The sequence below is a fragment of the Scleropages formosus genome, chromosome 15 (assembly GCF_900964775.1).
Source record: "Scleropages formosus chromosome 15, fSclFor1.1, whole genome shotgun sequence".
Classification (NCBI taxonomy): Eukaryota; Metazoa; Chordata; class Actinopteri; order Osteoglossiformes; family Osteoglossidae; genus Scleropages; species Scleropages formosus.
This window is the reverse complement of record NC_041820.1, coordinates 23017976-23037510: the sequence shown is the minus strand read 5'-3', so window position 1 is coordinate 23037510 and position 19535 is coordinate 23017976. Positions and strand designations below refer to the sequence as shown.

Genomic DNA, 19535 nt, shown 5'->3' with positions numbered 1-19535 from the left:
GTCGCGGCTTTTCTAAATATAACTGAGTCTAAACATAACCTTAACTCAGGGTTCTACAATGCGAACATTAAATTTACATTTGTGAGTGAAAATTCCATTGTGCGAATGTGAAAAATATATACTGGCGTTGCGGTGTGACTGACACCGGATAAAGTATTGTATCGCATCATCGGGATAAGAACTACAAATCCCATTGTCGCTAACACTGGTGGTTGTGCGTAACAATCATAGTTGTGCGCGATTACGTTTCGCACAACGATAGGTTGCTTCTGCCGTGGTCCAAGTCGACCTGGAGCGCGCGAAAAACGTTTTCTCTCAAGAGACGATAGCAGCAGTTAACGGCGGCAGAAAAAGCAGTGATGGTAGCAGCAGTCCATGTATTGACAAAATTGTTAATACTAATGTTAATATTTATTGACTGTTTAAATTATGACTTCATAATGATTTCATGACTTATGGCGTCATCTTGCTTAGGTGCTCCCCACTAAGTCCTCATCTACTAAAGTCTCAGTCACCGCTTAGACTCCCTTAGGAGTCTTACTAAGAAATGTTGGATTTTCCAAAAGAAAAAATTGTCCAAGATGGTTTACACAAATAATACCTAACAATAATTTAATTATACATATTTTTTAACTTAGGGGCACAAGCGCTCCCAAAAAAATATGTAAGTATAGAATCCTGCCTTAATCTTGTACCCCCTTTTCATCAGCATCCTACCTCACATTACACACAGTCTTGCTATGCCTGCCTCAACCTGATCAGTTATCAGACTAATCCCTTTTGCAGTTTTCAAGCCAGAGGTAAAAAGGCACTAAATTCCAGTCAACATCTGCTAGGATGGATGGTAAATATACAACAGGAGCAATAGCCGCTGCGGAATGAGCGTGACACCGCTGCAGACTCCGACACCTATTTCCTCCAACTGCTTGCTCTATCTTAAAGCCTCTGACAGAAGACATGGCTTGACCTGCTGCATCAGTTCATATTTAAATTTCCCTGTAAAACCAGCAAACCGGGGTTCTGCTGTGATTCCAGCCTTGGGGCACAGGCTCCATTATCTGTTCCCAGAATAGCTGCTGCTTTTGGATCAGGTTACTTGTCAGAATGGCAGCGCCAACACCAGCCAACCCTTCAAGAACTGCCAGTAAAGCTCACTGAGTCATGACTTAAGAAACACCATGATTGATGGGTTGCAAAGGTACCAGAAAGAAGAGCATCTGTCAGTACAGTCATTTGTTCACAAAGGAGCACACGTTCTTTAAAGACCCCAAAACCACACTTTCCAACATTATTTCACTGCTTTAAAACATCAACAATGTGGACTAAAAGTTCAGTACTGGACCTGAAATAACTGAATTGTCTGAACTTCATTCAGCTTCATTCAGCTTCATTCAGTCTGGGTTCTTTTCCTCTCTTAAATCAAGGTACATTTTTTGCAAACCCCCCCTGAAGCAACAGGTCTCGTTTCCAGGGGTGGGTAGTCATGAGTATATTTTCCTTTGTAAGATGTACATTTCTCTTAAAACTCTTCTCTTCTCTTTTGACATCAGCTCTTTTTTACTTTTAATCAAGTACATTTGTAATGAAAAAATGTATTTTTACTCAAACATTTTTTTTCAATTTTTGTAATGTGTTAATTTTCTCTATTTAAATTTAATTATGACTGTCACTGACAAAACAAGGTGTTCTCTATAGATGTTATTGTTCATTGTCAGGTGCCAGTTACAGTCACTTTTTCAGCGAATGTGTCTTCGGTTTCAGCTGTTTCCTTGTCAGTTTCATTGGCTATAGTTGGCTCTTAGTAAAAGTTCTCCCAGCAGCGAGGAAAGTCAGAATTTAATGTTTATTCACATCTGGCCAATTCAACTTAGAGGAAAACAAATGTGAGTTTTAAAATGTTTAATATGTTAAGAATGTTTTTTTTTTCCCATAGTTTCAAGAGTTCAGTTGTGCTGAAGAGTTAAACAGGTCATAAATATTTTTCAGTTGATTTGTTCAGTGAAGAGTTGTGAGTGAACATCTAATTGTTGAATTCCTGAAAGTCTGGAAATTTGTTTCTTCATGTTAATCCAGGGGGATGTGGTGGTGTGGTGGCACAGCAGGTTTGGCCTGTGCCTGCTCTTTAGTGGGTCTGGGGTTCAAGTTCTGCTTGGGGTGCCTTGTAACAGACTGGTGTCCTTTGCTGGGTGTGTCCCTTCAGCCTTGTGTTGCCGGGTTAGGCTCTGGCTTGACTCAGGACAAGCGGTTTCAGTCTGTGTGTTATGTTAATCCAGATGTGGATTAATATGCTTTGTAAACTGTACAGTGCAATGGCAGTACACATATGGTAAAGTTTTCCTTTACCAAAAAAGGCCGCATTCAATATGTTTCCAATTTAGTCCTGTTTCACCATATGGCACACCACTGGAACCAGAAGTTTGGTCATTTGTATAACTGGAAAGATGTACTTGCTACACATACACCTGCACTCCAGAGTAGGTGTGTTGTCACCACTATCTGCCAAAAGATGGAAGTGTACATAAACATGATTCTAAAAAATCAATTACAGTAAGTTGTTGCTTCTCTCCTGCTGTGTGTCCAGGCTGCGGTCTCTTCATCAACTAGGTAAAAAGTTCCATGTGCTTGTACATGTGTACTTTTTTCCATTTTCATGAACTATTCAAGAAGCATAGGGTGTTAGGCAGGGTCCACCTTAAGCAGGACACTAGTGCATCACAGAGAAATTATATACTGTAGTTTCTTTTACTCGTGCTTACAAAATTTACATTTACATTTATTCATTTAGCAGATGCTTTTCTCCAAAGCAACGTACATCCCAGAGAAATACAATTTGTGCATTACATTAGGAGAAGGAGAAAAAATAGTTGCAGACGTGTGATTCTTAAGTAAACTTTGTTTCTTTCCACTTTATGCACCGATTTTCATCACACGAGTAGGTCCATAAAACTCAGAATAGACAATTCCTGATCACCTTCCTACAATTTTTTTTAATACGCTAAGAGAAATTAGTTAAGATGAAACACATCTTTGAGCTGTGAGAGGAAATTGGAGAATGTGGAAGAAACCCATTTGAACATGAGGAGAACGTGCAAACTCTGAGAAGAGAGCTGTGAGGCACCAGCACTATCTTCTGTACCTCTATACCACTCAGAAATGACAGGATGAGAAGGGAGAACATATCACTTAATTTTTTAAAAGTTGCAATACTGCCAGTTGAGCACTGACTTTTACTGCCCAGCGTTGCTTGTTTTTAATTTTACATTCCACCACTTTGACCCCCTAGGTGATAATGTCAGCATAAGAGGAGCAAGGCCGCCACACTCCTTCTTTGGTAGTGCTAGGCCATCGGCAAGAGTGAAAACTGGTACAGCTTGTTGGAGATGTGGAGCACTGAGGAGGGCCTGACAGACCTTCCTGCATACCCACGTAATCAAACATTCAGATGTAAACTAGTCGGTTATATATCACCCTGTGTAGTCCTGCTCTAGTGAAGAAAGAATCTACCAAGTTTGCCAAAAAATGAGGGAAAGAAAAAGAGGACATGTACACCACACTAAGTTTGAATGCTAGTCTGTACTGTTTTCCAATATGGTCTTGCTGTTGACCAACCCATTCAATTCAAAGAGTTGAAGTATATCACAATCCCTTAACACGGAACATTTCTGTCATCTTCTTCTTGTTACTTTAGAATTGTTCACATTTAATGTTTCATACTTTTTCTGTTTAATGGTAATTAATGACCTTCACATGTAATGTATAATGCACACACACACACACACACATTTTCTGAACTGCTTGTCCCATACGGGGTCGCGGGGAACCGGAGCCTACCCGGCAATACAGGGCGTAAGGCCGGAGGGGGAGGGGACACACCCAGGACGGGACGCCAGTCCGTTGCAAGGCACCCCAAGCGGGACTTAAATCCCAGACCCACTGGAGAGCAGGACCCAGTCCAACCCACTGCACCACCACGCCCCCTGTAATGTATAATGTGCCTATTATATTTTCATGTTGTTAACTGCACTCATTAGGATGTTTGCCCTTTGCAAGATGACAAACAGGGACAGCTGGTAGTATAGTGGTTAGAGCTGCTGCCTTAGGAGTCAAAGGTCATAGGGCTGAATTTTATCTCTGGCTGTAGTACTCTTGAGCAAGGTACTTACCCTAAATTACTCCAGTAAAATTTTCCAGCTGTATAAATGGGTAAATAGTTGTAGACAGATGAACATTATGAGTTGCTTTGGAGAAAAGTGTCAGCTAAATGAATGAATGTAAATGTGTGGTAAGAATGATCCTTCATTTACAATCATTCTCGTTATGTCAGAGAGTTACACTGACCTGTGCTGTTTGAACTGACAACATATTTTGCGAGGATTATACTACAAGCTTCAATTACAAAAATGAAGACAGCACAACGCACAGAGGGTGGAATGTCTGAGCCATCCAGCAATAAATTTTGAACCACAAAATGCTAAGGGTCCGAATAATGGGTCTGCCTCCCATGTGAAACTGTAGGTCTAGGAATGTTTATGGGAGAAGCCTCATCTTGATGGATGAAGGGTACAAAACCAAAGTTTAGATTCATATCCCATTCTACTCCAAAATACACCCTTTTGTCAGAGTACAGTGGTTCTTATTGGAAATCTACTGTCTCAGGCCAACAAAGGGAAAAAAGGGACAAAATCAAAGTTGCCCTTATAAAACAAAACTAATTGGAGTCTACGTGTTTCATCTTGCTTCGCTCTCCAGGCTTGATCTTGTGGGTTCCGGAAATGCTTTTTTGTGGTTCTGGAGGTTCCCAGTAAAATAAAGGCCCTTAGCTAAATGAAGAAAGATGGGGTTTCTCTTTGCCCTGGAGAAGCTGTCAATGTGTTCATAAAGTTCTCATTACAAGTTGAAAGAAACAGTTCCCCTGATCTCTGCGGGGTGGGATTTTGTGGTCTTTACTTGAAACACTCCATGCGCAGTGTGCAGAACTGGGTGGTAACAGGCAGGATTTACTTCAACATATGTACTTTACCGAGTGTTTCTGCACTGATACTTTTACTCAAGTACATTGTGAAAAAAAGGACATTTACTCCTGTACATTTCGGTCATCTTCTTCTTGTTACTTTAGAATTGTTCACATTTAATGTTTCATACTTTTTCTACTTAATGGTAATTAATCTTCTTAAAATTGTAACTATAACTGGCATTCCACTGGCCATTGTTTATTCTTGACCAGTCTAAGGTTATTGCTCACTTTTGCCCTGCCTTGACTGGCAGCCTAGTATGTTCATGTTCAGAAGAAGTGATTGTAAAACTCATGATAAAACATGAGTAAACAAGTTTAATGACTTTAAAATGGTTTTTTGCCCATACTGTGAGAGATGGATGAGCCTGTAGCAGTTCGAGGTAATAATTTGTAACCTGAAGTTTGTTAATTGAAATCTTTTTTTGTCACTGCTTTTTTACCTTTGAGATTACGATGATCCTGAGCTGCTCCAGTATAAATACACTGCTGTAAAAATGGGTAAACATTTGTAAAAAAGGTTAGAGCCATTGCTTTGTAATCAAAAACACAAGTCAAACAAATTCCTGCTCTTGCTGTAGTTCCCTTGATCAAGAAACTTACCTTGAATTATTGTTCTAAAAATTACCCAACTGTATAGACTGGTAAATTATTTTATTAACTGAAGTGAATTATAGTAGTTGAGCATACAATAATAATATTTAAATTGCCTTTGACAATGTCATCAGTAATGCTTAATAATGCTTAATGATAATACACACACACTTTCAGAACCGCTTGTCCCACACGGGGTCGCGGGGGAACCGGAGCCTACCCGGCAACACAGGGCGTAAGGCCAGAGGGGGAGGGGACACACCCAGGACGGGACGCCAGTCCGTCGCAAGGCACCCCAAGCGGGACTCGAACCCCAGACCCACCGAAGAGCAGGACTGTGGTCCAACCCACTGCACCACCGCGCCCCCCTTAATGATAATACCTTAACTATTTTTAACTTGATAATTTAATTTTTTAATTATTTTTCAGGAGTTAAAAACTGTATAGTGAAGTATAACTATAACATTGCTAGTGATTCAGGACGTTAAAAAGTAATCTGTATCATCCTAACTTAATACTTCATTCCTTTTTTTGATCTAATACTTTTTAAATTTTACTCAGATGTTTAAATATGCAGTTTTAAGTGAGTTTTTTTTTTTGTAAAGAAACAGTATTCTTGTTTGAGTATTGCTCTTGACTACTCTGCCCTCGTGTACATGTAGTTACTCTACATCAGAGTTGCTCAGCAGGGTTATGGGATAGGCAGGGACTAGCGTAGATTTGATTCAGTGATATGACTGTGGCTGTAGTTTTTATTAGGCACTTTCAAAGCATTCTCCAGGGTTCAAACAGGGCTTTCAATTAACACATCTCAATTTTGACTGATTGAGACTGAGGAGGCCTACAGGGAAGGGGGAGGGGGAGGAGTCAATCTTTTGCAATTGGGGCTCAAGGCATCAGAGGTAGGGTTAACATGCCTCACTGCTAAAGGGTGGGGGTAGAGTGTGGAGCTGGACTCTTTGGAGGCCATCCACAGGGTGTAAGTGACTGATCACCCCAGGAAGCTGAAGGGCAGACCAGGGGCAGCTCTGTCCCGTGGGGCGTGTACCTTCCCTGGGGTCTTGGAAAGCCCACACCTCCTCTACCTTCTTTGATCCCCCAAGTCCTCTTTGCTAAAGAGTCCAATCGCTTCTGCAAACTAACAGAAGCCTATTCCTTTACCAGAATCCCAGTGAAACATGGTACATATTTTATTTTATTTTATGTTTAGATTAAAGTTGCTGAACAACTTCAGGTAGTTTTTATGGGGTCTTATGGTCAGATATAATTTCATGAAGTGGTTTTGCAGACTGAGCTGACGTTTCCAGGAAAGCATCATATTTATTGGTACTTTGCTCAAACTCAGTACATCTTGCTTACTGTATATTTCCAAGGAGTTGTTTCAAGGCCAACTTCATGACTCATTAACCCTGGTTGCCAGCTAATTAATATTCACACACGGCATTTCCTGGCACAGTGTTAAATGATCTGGAGGTACATGCTCTAATGAACTCCAAATGGTGCCAGACTTTACAAGCCTCAGAACTGTTCTTTAACTGTTTAATGATCTTTGAGCCAATACACTAATTAGTAACTTGTGCCCAAACACAGTGTTTAACAGTTAACAGCACTCATAAAGCCATTAAAACCATAGACAGGCATGCAAAGGAGAAATAATTAAAAAAAACTAGTAAATAAGTATTGTTAGTCATTGAAATCCACCATTAATCCAAATGCTTTTGGTTGGCGAAGTCACAGTTACACTGTTTTGCAAGCATAAGACTGATTTATGGGTAATAAGTAATCTTTTGTTTTCATTATAGTATCATTGCACATTGTGGCTATTACCTCATTCTTGTAGCATGTCTCTGCTTTAAATTTAGAACATTACTAATTACAGAATGTGCAAAATCCACTTCTGTGATTTATTTGTTATGCTCCTGGTTTTTCCAGGACCAGTTTCATTAATACAAAGATAGATAAAGTGAAGTAATCTGTAGTACAGGGAACGTACTTTATGTCATTTGAGAAAGGTCTCTGGGTACAAAAAAAACATGTCTGTTTCTGAGGGCTGATGTCATATGCAATCAAAACTAAATATGAGCTCTTTGTGCTCTTCATATGCACACGAGTATCTTCTTTTTCTGCCTTCAGCATCTGTGCACAAACCACAGAATTTGAATGTACACCCCTGGCATCCCATTCGCTTTTCAAATGGACAGCGCAGGAACTCGGATATGATTTCCAGAATAGATCTACTAGACTTGACTAGGGGAGGGCACTAGCCGCAGGAATATAGCCAGTTCGGCTCAGGCTGCCTTCAGGCTGTCTCTGGCCCAAAGTGCGGAAAGGCAGGGATTTGGGGGTTTTCAAAGACAAGACAGACTTGAGACCTTGCTGTAATGCATTGGGATTGAATTTTGGGGTCTCATGATTAATTGTGGCTCGTTGTTTGCCCTGATACCCCTTCACTGGAAGGTACTACATTCAAAATCATTCAGCACTGGCGGACATATGAACCTACTGCTACAACTAATGGGTGAAACGAAAGGTAGCTGACTCTCTAGACGTGCTTTCTGATTTATGCCATCCCTGATGAGTCAGTAAAGCCAAAGAACTAAGACCAGGTGCTCCTCAATCACAGTTCTCATGTTCGTCTTTTAAGTACTTGGTCTTATTATGCTCACCATCCATCAGAACCAGTGAGGTCACCCTTGAAACAAAGGCATCAAGTAATTACTTTAAGCAGGTGGTTTTGTGCAGAACACTGTAAGCTGTGCACCACATCCCTCTGCTAATTCAACACTCACATCTTTAACGGGTGGCACCAACCAACAAAGCAGATGGAGTCTCCTTAACTCTCTCCCTCACAATCCTCAACACTGAAGGCAGAACCCATTAAAACATTATTCATGGGCACCATACCTCTCGCACTTTTCAAGGCCATTCGTTCATTTTCAGCACTTATTATTTCCATATGGAAGTCATGAATAAAAATGATGGAAACAACTCACATGAAACTGGAAACTAAAGAAACAGAAAGGCAGGCAGCGGGGGCAGGGACAGGGGGTAGTAATAACAATCTCCCTAGATCCAACCCCCTCCCCCCCCCCCCCCACCTGTCAAACCCACAGAAGAGGCAATGGAACACTGTATCGAGGACAAGGGTAAGGTTCTGGGGCACTGGAGCGTAGGTGGAATAATTATTTTGGAATTTGCACATGAATGTTCAATGTCTGAATTCACAGAACTAGTTGCAGCTCCAAAAAACGTGTGGAATTGTGGCTAAACAAGGGAAACTTGAAAACAAAAGGAAAATATTCAAAGAAAGGGCTGGAATGTATACATAAAACAAAACCAATGAGATAGCTTACCACTTTTTTACTAGATGCAACCTATCTTTGTTTTGATTCACACAATAGCTCATACTTGTCAGAAAATAATACAATTTTTCTACTGTGTCTAATATGAATTTGGAAGAAAACTCTATTAACTGCCTGAGACAAGTGATGCTGTCCAAGGGCAGACACTTTTAATAATACAGGCAAACACACCCTGGCATGCATGGTAGGTTGCAACCAGGACCACTATGTAATACCAAGGTGAATGCCTCGGCATCCAGATGTTTCAGATATGTAAAATTAACTACACAACTGGAAAGTTACCCAAACATTTATTTTCATTTTTATTTAATGCAGTTATTTTTGTAGAGCTGGCATACTCAGTGTACCAAAGGCAAGCTGAATAAGGCCAAACATAACTGTCTTCCACTCACAAGTCAACAATACTGCTGTTGCACAGTAGAAATAACCTTCAATTTACAGCTAATTGACACAGATGTATATTTAACTGCAGAAAACACAGGTTATGTGCCTTTGATAGCCAGACCCGCACTAAGCACAATGGCTCAAGGGTACTGGGGTAGGTGTTGTTGGGTCTAATTCAATTTAACCCCTTGTGTGGTTTTTGCAGTAAGGAAGGGTACAGATATAGTTCACCATTGGCTTCTTCCCCTAATATTTTTGAAGTCAAGCTCTTGTATGCTAATATGAGAAGAGCACACAAACTGGCCCACACTGACCAAGCCACATCAAAACCTTGAAAGCATCAGTATTCCCTGCTGAGCCACCCTGTCTATTTCAATGGGTCTGCAGCAGGACTTCTCTGCAAGTTTAAGACAGGAACCTCTACTTTATGAGCTTGTATCTTTTGTCACTGTTCTAACTGCTGTCTATGGCTGGTCGTAACTAATGGTGTCTGAACTCGTTCAGCAGAACCCTTCGAAACTGTACAATTGAACGGACTGAGGAGGCTGTTCTTTACAACACCAGGGTTTATCAATCACAATGGAGTGGACTGCAGACCTGTTCACTGCTTTTTCCTTTCGAGAGACAAAAACATCACTATGACTCACCTCCACATCTCCCCAGAACAGAGAATGAATGGAGACATAAGGCAGAAAGGCCTTTTCTTGTGTTAACTAATTATTTACTATAATTATTCCAAGTCTTCCCATCTGGAATTATGCAAAAGCCCTCTGACCTGCATAAGAAAGGCATTCCATTTAAAGTTCATTTGCATGTAATAATTAAGCCATACTGACCCAACAGGTGACTGTTTTCATGCATTCCAGAGTTTTGTGTAAAATTGGTGTGGCACAATGTTCCTAATCTCCTATTCAAAGAACAGTACTGGACCTTCTGAGACCTCATACAGAAACGAAGAGATGGGTGCATGAGTTACACATGATCCCTCGTTATGAAAAGAAAAAAGGGGAAAAAATAAAACACAGGGAAAGTTCACTGTAAAGTGAGACTTGTATGAATTTTTCACATTAAACTTACATTTTTTTTTTCTGGAAGGCTACTGCACTTACATTTACTCATTTAGCTAATGCTTTGCTAAAAGCAAATTAAAATTTTTAACTGTTTACCCATTTATAAAGCTGAATAATTTTACTGGAGCAACTTTTGAGGGTAAGTACTTTACTCAAGGGTACAACAACTAGAGGTAAAAATCAAACCCATGACCTTTAGAGCCAAAGGCAGTTTCTCTAACCACTCCACTAACAGCACATATGAGTTAAGGGTTCCATCAACCATCATATACTGGAGATGGTTGTCATTTGCAGATGCATTGCTTCTTATTTATTCATTTAGCTGATGCTTTTCTCCAAAGCAATACACACTTTCATGTTGTGTATTAAGCTACATACAATTTATATACTTATACAACTGAATGATTTTTATGGGTCACTTTGGGGTGAGCACCTGGATCCATAGTACTACAGCAAGTGAAGGGATTCAAACCAAAGTCCTTTGATTGCAAAGCAAACTACTTTGCTTCTTGCTACCATGTCCATGTGTCACTGTAAAACACAGGGACAAAGAGTATGATGCAGTGTAATGTGGAGTGTGCATGTTCTCCTCGTGTTTGCAAAGGTTTCCCATCACAGCCCAAAGATTGTGCCAGTAGTGTGTGTTACACTTCTGCACGATATGAACGAGAATGAAGTAAGCTGCAGTGTATCTATTATTTTAAGTCACCTTAGGCAAACGTGACAGCCAAATACTACAGGGGTCTTCAAAAAGAACAGGGTCTGATAAATGAATAAACCTAAAAGTGTCTTCAATGATTATAGAAAGTGTTTCTGGAAAAATAACTGCACTGATATGTATTTTAAACTACTATACGTTTCCTAAGGCTAAGTAACAATGTTGTTATTGCCTGAAGCTATTTAAATGTACTTATTTAGCTGATGCTTTTCTCCAAAGCAACTTCCAATGAACTCTATGTAGTGTTATGAGCCCACACACCTTATTCAACAGGGTCACTTACACTGCTAGATACACTACTTACACTGGGTCACTCATCCATACATCAGTGGAACACACTGTCACACACACTATGGGTAAACCTGAACAGCAAACTATATGGGATGTGAACCAGTACTGTATAGTTTAAAACATATTTTGCAGCAACAATCTTAGTCTTTCATATTATACTCTAAAATAACTGAGCTCTAAAGAAAAAACTGCTTTGAATTGCATGAAAGAATTTATTATGCATCAATTTTGTCAAAGAATGCAATTTACACAGCACACTGCAGCATATGCAATAAATAAAATCTTTCTATGAAAGAATTAAGTTTAAAAATAAACAATTTAAAAAATGACACCCACAGAGTGAAATTGCACAACCAATGCAAATTAATAAAAAACACATACCAAAAAACCAATTGCTTTGTTATTGCAATTACAATCACATCGAGGAATAATACTGTCCTGCTTGATGACTTGTTGTGGTTTGAGCAGTTCTGTATTTGATAATATTCAGACTTAGATTTAGGGATGTGCTTTTCTAACTTGAAGGCACAGAACTCCAGAACAAATTATTAAAGTGTATTTGTATAAGAGCTGTTCTCACATTCATACGTACTGCCCTCGGTGTCATGAGGACTAGGCACCAACAACAGGAATCAGAATAAGTGGGCAGTTCCAGCTCGCTGCATCTAACAAGAAATACCTTTAAATGCTTCTTGGCAGAAATTGACTGACACATTGGCCAAATGTCCACAGAACAAGAATCTCAGACATACAGCATATTCATTTAGTTCAGAGACTGCAGGCCAAGTGGAACAGAGCCCAGTTACCCCTTTACCTCCCCTGTATTCTCACACTCTTCTTACAAAGCAGGGTCTGATGCTCCTGCCTTTTTAACATACACCTCTGAATTCACATCTGGCACCAGGTCGTCAAAGGAACTTGTAAATGAAGCTAGGATCCGCCCTGCAGACAAAAAATAGGCAAAGGAACATACAATCAGCCATTCAGCTCCACAAATGCAACAAAATTTCTTGTTCAGAGCAACTAAATGCTGGAAAGCTAGATATGCAATTATTGGGACAAATACACTTCAAGGGCATTTCTTCTTGTTTCCAGCATTTCGACCATTGAGAAAGTTGTGCCTTGCAGCAGGGACTGTCAAACCAACAGGAAGGTGCTTTACTACTGTATAAAGTTCCACATCAGTGGTGGTAGATCAACATTTTTAGACAAAGTGCCTTCTACACTGATTAGATAATGTGAAGGCACCAAGCATAATTTTTTTTTAATGGAAACTCATATTTGTGAGACGAAGTTGACCAGACATGTGTTCGCTTTGAAAAATAAACCACACTGTACAACTTGTTCTCCTTACTGAATCAGTTTAACAACTCTCCCCTTCAAGGAGAGCATACAGCTGGAAATTGCTGCACATGCACTTCAGCTTTCAGTTTCTAGTCTGCTTATAGTTACATTTCTGCCAAAAACATGGTTTTAGTTCCTTTTCCAACATATAACTGGATTATACTTACTTGGCCATCTTGCTCATTCAACATAACTTTGCTTACAATTTTTCGATGTGGTCGTTCTTTGTGAAGTTGTTCAGGTTAAATACTGGTAAACACTTGTGCCTTTTGCTTGTGAGCCCCAGTTCCTCTGTTAGAACCCTGGGCTTTATTCTTCAGGTCCGTGAACCACAGAACTCTTCCGTCTCACCTGTCCAGGTTCTCCGACTGCCAAGGGTGAAGCAAGCACACTCGCGATGAGAGTGGCAGAGGAGGGCAGCTTCGTGAGCACCATGGACTGAGAGCACACAGCCACTGTGATCGTAAGAGGGCCAGCACCTGTAGGCCTTGCCCCCTGCAGCCCTCGTTCTTTTGGCCACTGTGTAATCTGTGGGAAGTCAGATGCCAAGGTCAGAACGATGAGCTGGAAATTACCTATAACCCCTACGCACAGAACATTATTCAACAGAATGTGTGCAGCATTGTTTGCGGAATGGTGGCACAGTGAGTAGCACTGCCATCTCATAATGCCTGGGTGGTCTAAGAGGACGTGGGTTTGATCCCCTCTCAGTCTGTGTGGAGTTTGCATGTTCTCCCCATGCCTGTGTGGGTTTCCTCTGGGTGCTCTGGTTTCCTCCCATAGTCTAAAGACATGCTGTTCACGTTCACCCATAGTGTGTGAGTGACAGAGAGAGTATGTTCCACTGATGTATGGATGAGTGACCCATTGTAAATAGTCTATCCAGCAGAGTAAGTCACCTAGGTGAATAAAGTGTGTGGGCTCATAACACTACATAGAGTACACTGGAAGTCACTTTGGAAAAAGCACCTGCTAAATATATACACACACACACACACACACACACACACACACAGTGTGAACCGTTTGTCCCATACGGGGTGGCGGGGAGCCGGAGCCGAACCCGGCAACGTGGGGAGAAAGGCTGAAGGGGGAGGACACACACCCAGGACAGGACGCTAGTCCGTTGCAAGGCACCCCAAGCGGGACTTGAACCCCAGACCCACTGGAAAGCAGGACCCAGTCCAACCCACTGCACCATCGCATCCCCCGCCTGCTAAATATGTAAACGGAAACAGAAAACTCTGCTTTATTGATAGTTAACCCTTGAGTCGTGTACAACACAACTTTCCAATTGTGGTGTTTCTATCCAAAACTGGTCCCTCCATTATCACTGCTTAGAAAGCAACTACACATGCACACACTCCATTGAAGGGAAGAAATTCTCACCTTATCCCCCAATCACTTAAAATTCACCTTAGCCGAGCTTCCCAAACAGGACCAGTCAGATTATAGGGGGACAATTTGAATACAAGTGCTGCATGGCCAAAGTCACAAATTCTACGGAACGACACATGAATCCTACTTCAAGGACTAGACTTAAAGCTCATTGCGTTTCAGGACTGATGTGGAATCAACATAATGTGCCTATCTCTATCTGCTTGGAGTCAAAACATTACTGAGGTTTAATGCAAAGCCACAGTTACTGTGAACAGTTAAGGAGTTCTTTGCTGAGTTATGAAGAAGGTGGTGGTGCTGAGGCACCACATTTTTGCTCTAGCTACGATTCTGATATAGCTCCAAGCCACGTACAAGAGCAGACAGACAAACCTTCATGTGAAAGCTCATGAAGCAAGTCAGAACTTCCCTCTCTTCACATTCTGCTGGGGAACAATTTGGTGACAGTACCATAAAGGCCATCTACAAAGGAGAAAGGTTCTCTCTGTTTTGGACAAAAACATTGATTTCATAGGATTTACCTTTGATTATGGATGATGGCAGGTTCTCCAGGTAAAGCCCAGACTTGTACAGATGGAGCAGCTCTTCAAAGTCCTCCAGTGTATCATTTATGCCACCTTTCAGCTCCCCTGATATCGAACAACGGGATGCAAACAGAATAGGCGAGAGCAAATCCACAAATTTGTTCTTACTACTTGAAATTCAGTGTCAGCTAAAAAAAACCACAAGTGCCAGAAAACCAAACATCTCTGATGAGGACAGAATGCATCTCAGCTAATTCCAGTTCTTCAACACTAAGCCACATCAAGCTCACTAAAACAATGAAGATAATGGATGGTTCAGCGCTCCTCACCAGTTGAATTCATAATTCGCTCAATCAAATACTGCAGTGCAGGTGGAGCACGATGAGGAAGCAGATAGGTGAAAAAATACCTGGGAAACAAGTGCAGTTGAGTTACAAGTTTGATCACAAGCCTGCGCTCCCAAAAATTTCCTAAATAGGTTAATGTTTCACTGAATTTCAATAATCCAGCTGCTCACTCTCCCAGGTCCGTGGACAGAACGATTACCAACATACAAGGCAGGGGTATCCCAACCTTTTAAGGCAAAGGCCACAATCATCTTTTTTTTTTTTTTTTTTTAAACTGGCTCAAGGGCTGCACGTGTTAAAATCAGTTACAATGTATCCTAAATGTCTAAACTGATTTTTTTTTTGTATTTTCTAGGTGTGGTGTGAGATCAAGTATGTGTCTAACTATAACTGTATATCATATGATTCAACAGAATTCATAGTATGTATGTATTAATGACTTTGCAAATGTTCTTGCAGGCCAAACAGAGCCCTCAGGCTGCACGTTGGAAACCACTGCTGTAGGAATTCTGTGCTATTTACCTGTAAGAATTGTAGAGGTTCCTCTTTTCATTAAGTCCTTTGCAAATGCCCTCAGAAGAACAGGCGATGCTAAAGTTACGGAGTGGGAAGTGGAGCACACAGTCAGCATCAGTGCTACAGACTGGGTCACCAATACTGGCATCATCAAGGTCAGTTAGCTTGAGCTCCCCAGACACCAAAACGAACTGCCGGGGCTGGAAATCCAGGAGGACCACAGAGCCCAGTGGTGATGTGGAAAGGTAGTCCAGCAGCCTCACCAATCCCAAGCAAACCTGGAAGCACAGCTACATTCAGAACCAGTTCAGTTCTTATACCTCTGATGACATTTAAATATCCTCAGCCACATACTTTAGGCACCCATTGATTTACAAATTCTCTTTATCTGAAATTAAGGGAAAAATCTTGGCTTTTGATGTTTAATTTTTTTATTGCTGGGATGGGGGGGGAGTATAACAAAATTCACCCAAAATGTTTGAAAAAAAAAAAAAAACATGGGTTTTTCTGGTGTTTCTGTCCAAACTGTTCTATTACTGTTTACAAAGTAATTATAAAACATATATGGTCACCTAATGCTGTGTGATACCATTAAACCAGCTTTAATCTTGAGTACTGTACATTTTAAAGTATTTCCACTTATTTAATATAAATTTCATTACTGAATGTGCAATGCTGTCTACAGGCGATAAGGAAAATAGCTCCCGAAACATCCATCTTAGAAAAATACCAAATTATGATCTCATTAAATGTTTGATAATCATGAAGTGATTCACATATTTGCATATCTATCTTTCCATCTGTTAGCAAAATGCAGTTTTGTATTGCTTTCTGGAGTTTTTGAGGCTCTGTGGGAAGTGCAAAGGTTCTCACCCGAAAGCGTTCCTCCCAAGGGGTCTGGAGTAGCTGGATCATCTGGAGTGGAGAGCCCTGCTCAAGGGCAGACATGACCCCACCACCTCGCTTGCCTGGATGGCAGTAGCCATAGAGCTGTGGGGGGTGGTGACAGCGAACATCACTGTCAGTGCAGCGGGCCTAGGTTTAATTCCACACACTGGTTAAAACACAACATGTGGTGCACACTTTGAGAAGAACACCGTGTGGACTGTGGAATGAAAAGCAGTCCCTCTCAGTCCACATTAGTAGCTCTTCTGAGAAAAATGCAGAGGCTCAAGAGTTGGAAGAAAGTTCAATATGAGATGTGTGGAATAACTCGAAAGAACGAGAGAGTTTGGGCTGAAGGACCCTTTCTAGCTACTGCAACCGTTTTCTTTGAAGTTTTATTCATTATTGTGCACTTGTATGTACAGTACATGTGTTTTCACTGTATACACATTATGTCTATATTGCTATGAACAAGTTCTGTTGCTAGTAAAAACATTATCCTAATACTACTGTTAAAACGAGGAGCAAACCAAGTAAATAATCATCTTTTACCACTATATAATATAAAATATATATATAGGTTCATATGGATTCTGAAAGCAAAAGAACTGGATGTTATTTTTTTTTTTACAAAGTTCCATTGATTAAAGCACAAGTCCAAATGAAATGAGAAGCAAGAACAGAAGGGTATATTATATCATGTGTATTTGGGTGTGAATATGTAGGTCGTAACAAAAAGCGCGTGCTTTTAATTAATTAGTGCTTATTTTTTTGGCTGTTTTGCATAAGCAAAGAAGTGGCAGTGGCAGTCGCTCAACTGCTCTAATCTAATCAGATGTATGTCGTCGTCCCCCCAACGTCCACGGGCATCACGGGATACTTGAGATAATAAGGGTTTTCCAAGGCTTCAGAAATTCCTCTCTCCAGCGCCAAGGGACATGATCTTGTGCGTAACGCGCAAAGCAGAGACAAGCACCGCGACTTGGACACACGCTCCCTGTTACCTTGCGCTCCCTCCTTCTTCTTACCTGGATGATGTTGGGATGCTGCAGGCTCTGCAGGAGCACGATTTCTCGGCTCAGTTTACAGGAGACGAGCTCGTAACAGGCGCTCGCATCGCCCAGGTCCCGCAGGCACGCGCTCATGTCGGCGCCCTGCGCGTTCACGCTCTTGAGCGCCACGGACAGTCCGTTGCGCAGTACCGCCCCGAAAACTGCTTTCGTGTAGCCCAAACCCAGGAGCACCGCTTCGTGGACGCGCCTCAGCTCGCTGCACTCCAACTGGCGCGAATGCGTGTTCTCCGTGGCCGAGTCCACGCAATTCCTCCTTCCTCCTGCCGCCGCGGGCCGTGACACCAGCGCACGGCGGCGCAGCTCCGCGAACCTGTCCTCTCCAGAGCACGTGAGGTCCGGTAGTAGTTTGGCGCGCCTTTCCTGGAGCTCCTGGAGCAACAGTTGCCTGGTGGAGGCAGGGAACGCGTCCGAATGCAGCAGTCCTGTGGCGAGAGCCCTCGCGTTCACGCGCACATCCCACTCGCGCGCGAAGAAGCTCAGTGAAATGAAGGAAAGGGCGAAAAGCGCCGCGACGCACAACAGGACGCTCGGAGCGACCATGTTTGGGAGCTCAAGTCGCAGCGACGGTTTGAGATCTTCGTCCTGCCGCGATCCCACACTCTTCTTCTGACTTCCCCGTGGCCGTAGCGCTAGGTAGCGTGAGCGCCACGGGAGGCGTGTCGCGTGAGGCGTGAACGCTAGGCGCTCGTGCACGAGCTGCCCTCCCACAGCTCGAGGAGCAAGTGACTGCAGTGCACGTTCTAACTTCTGAGTTCCTTTGTCCTATTTACAGGACGATAAACGCTAAATCTGTAATAATATACTGGATATTGTATTATAACGCAAACAGCACCTACAAAATAATGAATGGAGCCGCTCCCAGATACAACCTCTACCCCAACCAGACTGCTACTCTCCTCCACCCCTCACGCACGAAGGTTCTCGGTTGTGGGTCCGCTGTGGTAGAACGACCTCCCGTTTTCAGAACTGCTGAATCTCCGTCAACATTTAAAAAGGGTGTTAAAACTAACCTCTTTCGGACTCACTTCTTGTCTGATCACCTCCATGATAAGTGTGTAAATGTTAATATTGAATAATGAGTATTGTTTTGATTAGAAATTGTTGAAAAATGGATAAACCTTTATGCAGCTACTCGTGTGACGTATGGTGGTGCTTCATGTGGTGGAATGTGACAAATTGCCTGTACTCTAGAATCACCTGTCTGCATCCAAATCTCTCCTGCTGCTATTACACACTCCTTGCTTGTATTGTTCAATATAGTGTAGCTTTCCTCCACTACAAGTCACACACACACTTCTTACACATGTGTGTCAGTATTGCCAGTTGAGCTAGAATGCATGTCTGCAAGGTGAAACCCCCACAGACAGAGAGAACGTGCAAACTCCACACAGACTGTGCTGCACTCACTACCCACTGCGCCATTGTGCTACCCCACACTTTGCTCACTGCATAGGTGGATGTTCAGGATGGTGTGGACAGCAGGGGACCTCCTAACTAAGGAGCGACTTAATGAACTTGTCCCACTAGTGGGAATGCGGATCATGTCCCAGAAAGAACGTATCTGAGAAGGGAAAGAGGATTAAAAAAAGAAAACTAAAGAAAGTTATAGGCTGAAGGTAGTGATTTTTTTAGCTACAAATTTTCTTGCAGCTGGAGAATGCAGCTTTAGAAAGGGAAATCTTGTTTGTCCACTAGGTCACTAAACTGAACCACCAGGAGACATTAATTATCAATTATAGACATGGCGAGCATCCATGGTCACAAGTGTCATTTACAACAGTGTTACCTATTAGTTGTGTTCAAATTGTACAGTTAAGTGCTCATTTTAGCCTGTTTTTTTTATGTTCTACGTCCTCTGACCATGACAGCAATGTAATCTTACTAAGTAAATTAAATCAAAGATGTTTAAATTTAAGTTACAAGTGTTATGTGACCATTATGAAATCCATGATGCATTTAGTAGACGGAGTGGCAGCTGCATGATAACAACAAAATTGTTCAACAATAAGGGACATGAG

The 19535-nt window shown here is 41.7% G+C and overlaps 1 protein-coding gene across 1 annotated transcript; it reads right to left on the bottom strand.

Annotated features, from left to right (window-relative positions):
• Positions 1-11776: 11776 nt before the first annotated feature.
• pkdccb (protein kinase domain containing, cytoplasmic b) lies at positions 11777-18537 on the bottom strand. The gene is made up of 7 exons (XM_018764132.2): positions 17473-18537; positions 16433-16549; positions 15566-15837; positions 15026-15105; positions 14694-14801; positions 13126-13302; positions 11777-12372 (listed from the first exon to the last, which is right to left on the bottom strand). Exons 1-7 carry the CDS (start codon positions 18055-18057, stop codon positions 12269-12271), a joined length of 1443 nt encoding a protein of 480 aa, XP_018619648.1. The 5' UTR covers positions 18058-18537; the 3' UTR covers positions 11777-12268.
• Positions 18538-19535: the final 998 nt, after the last annotated feature.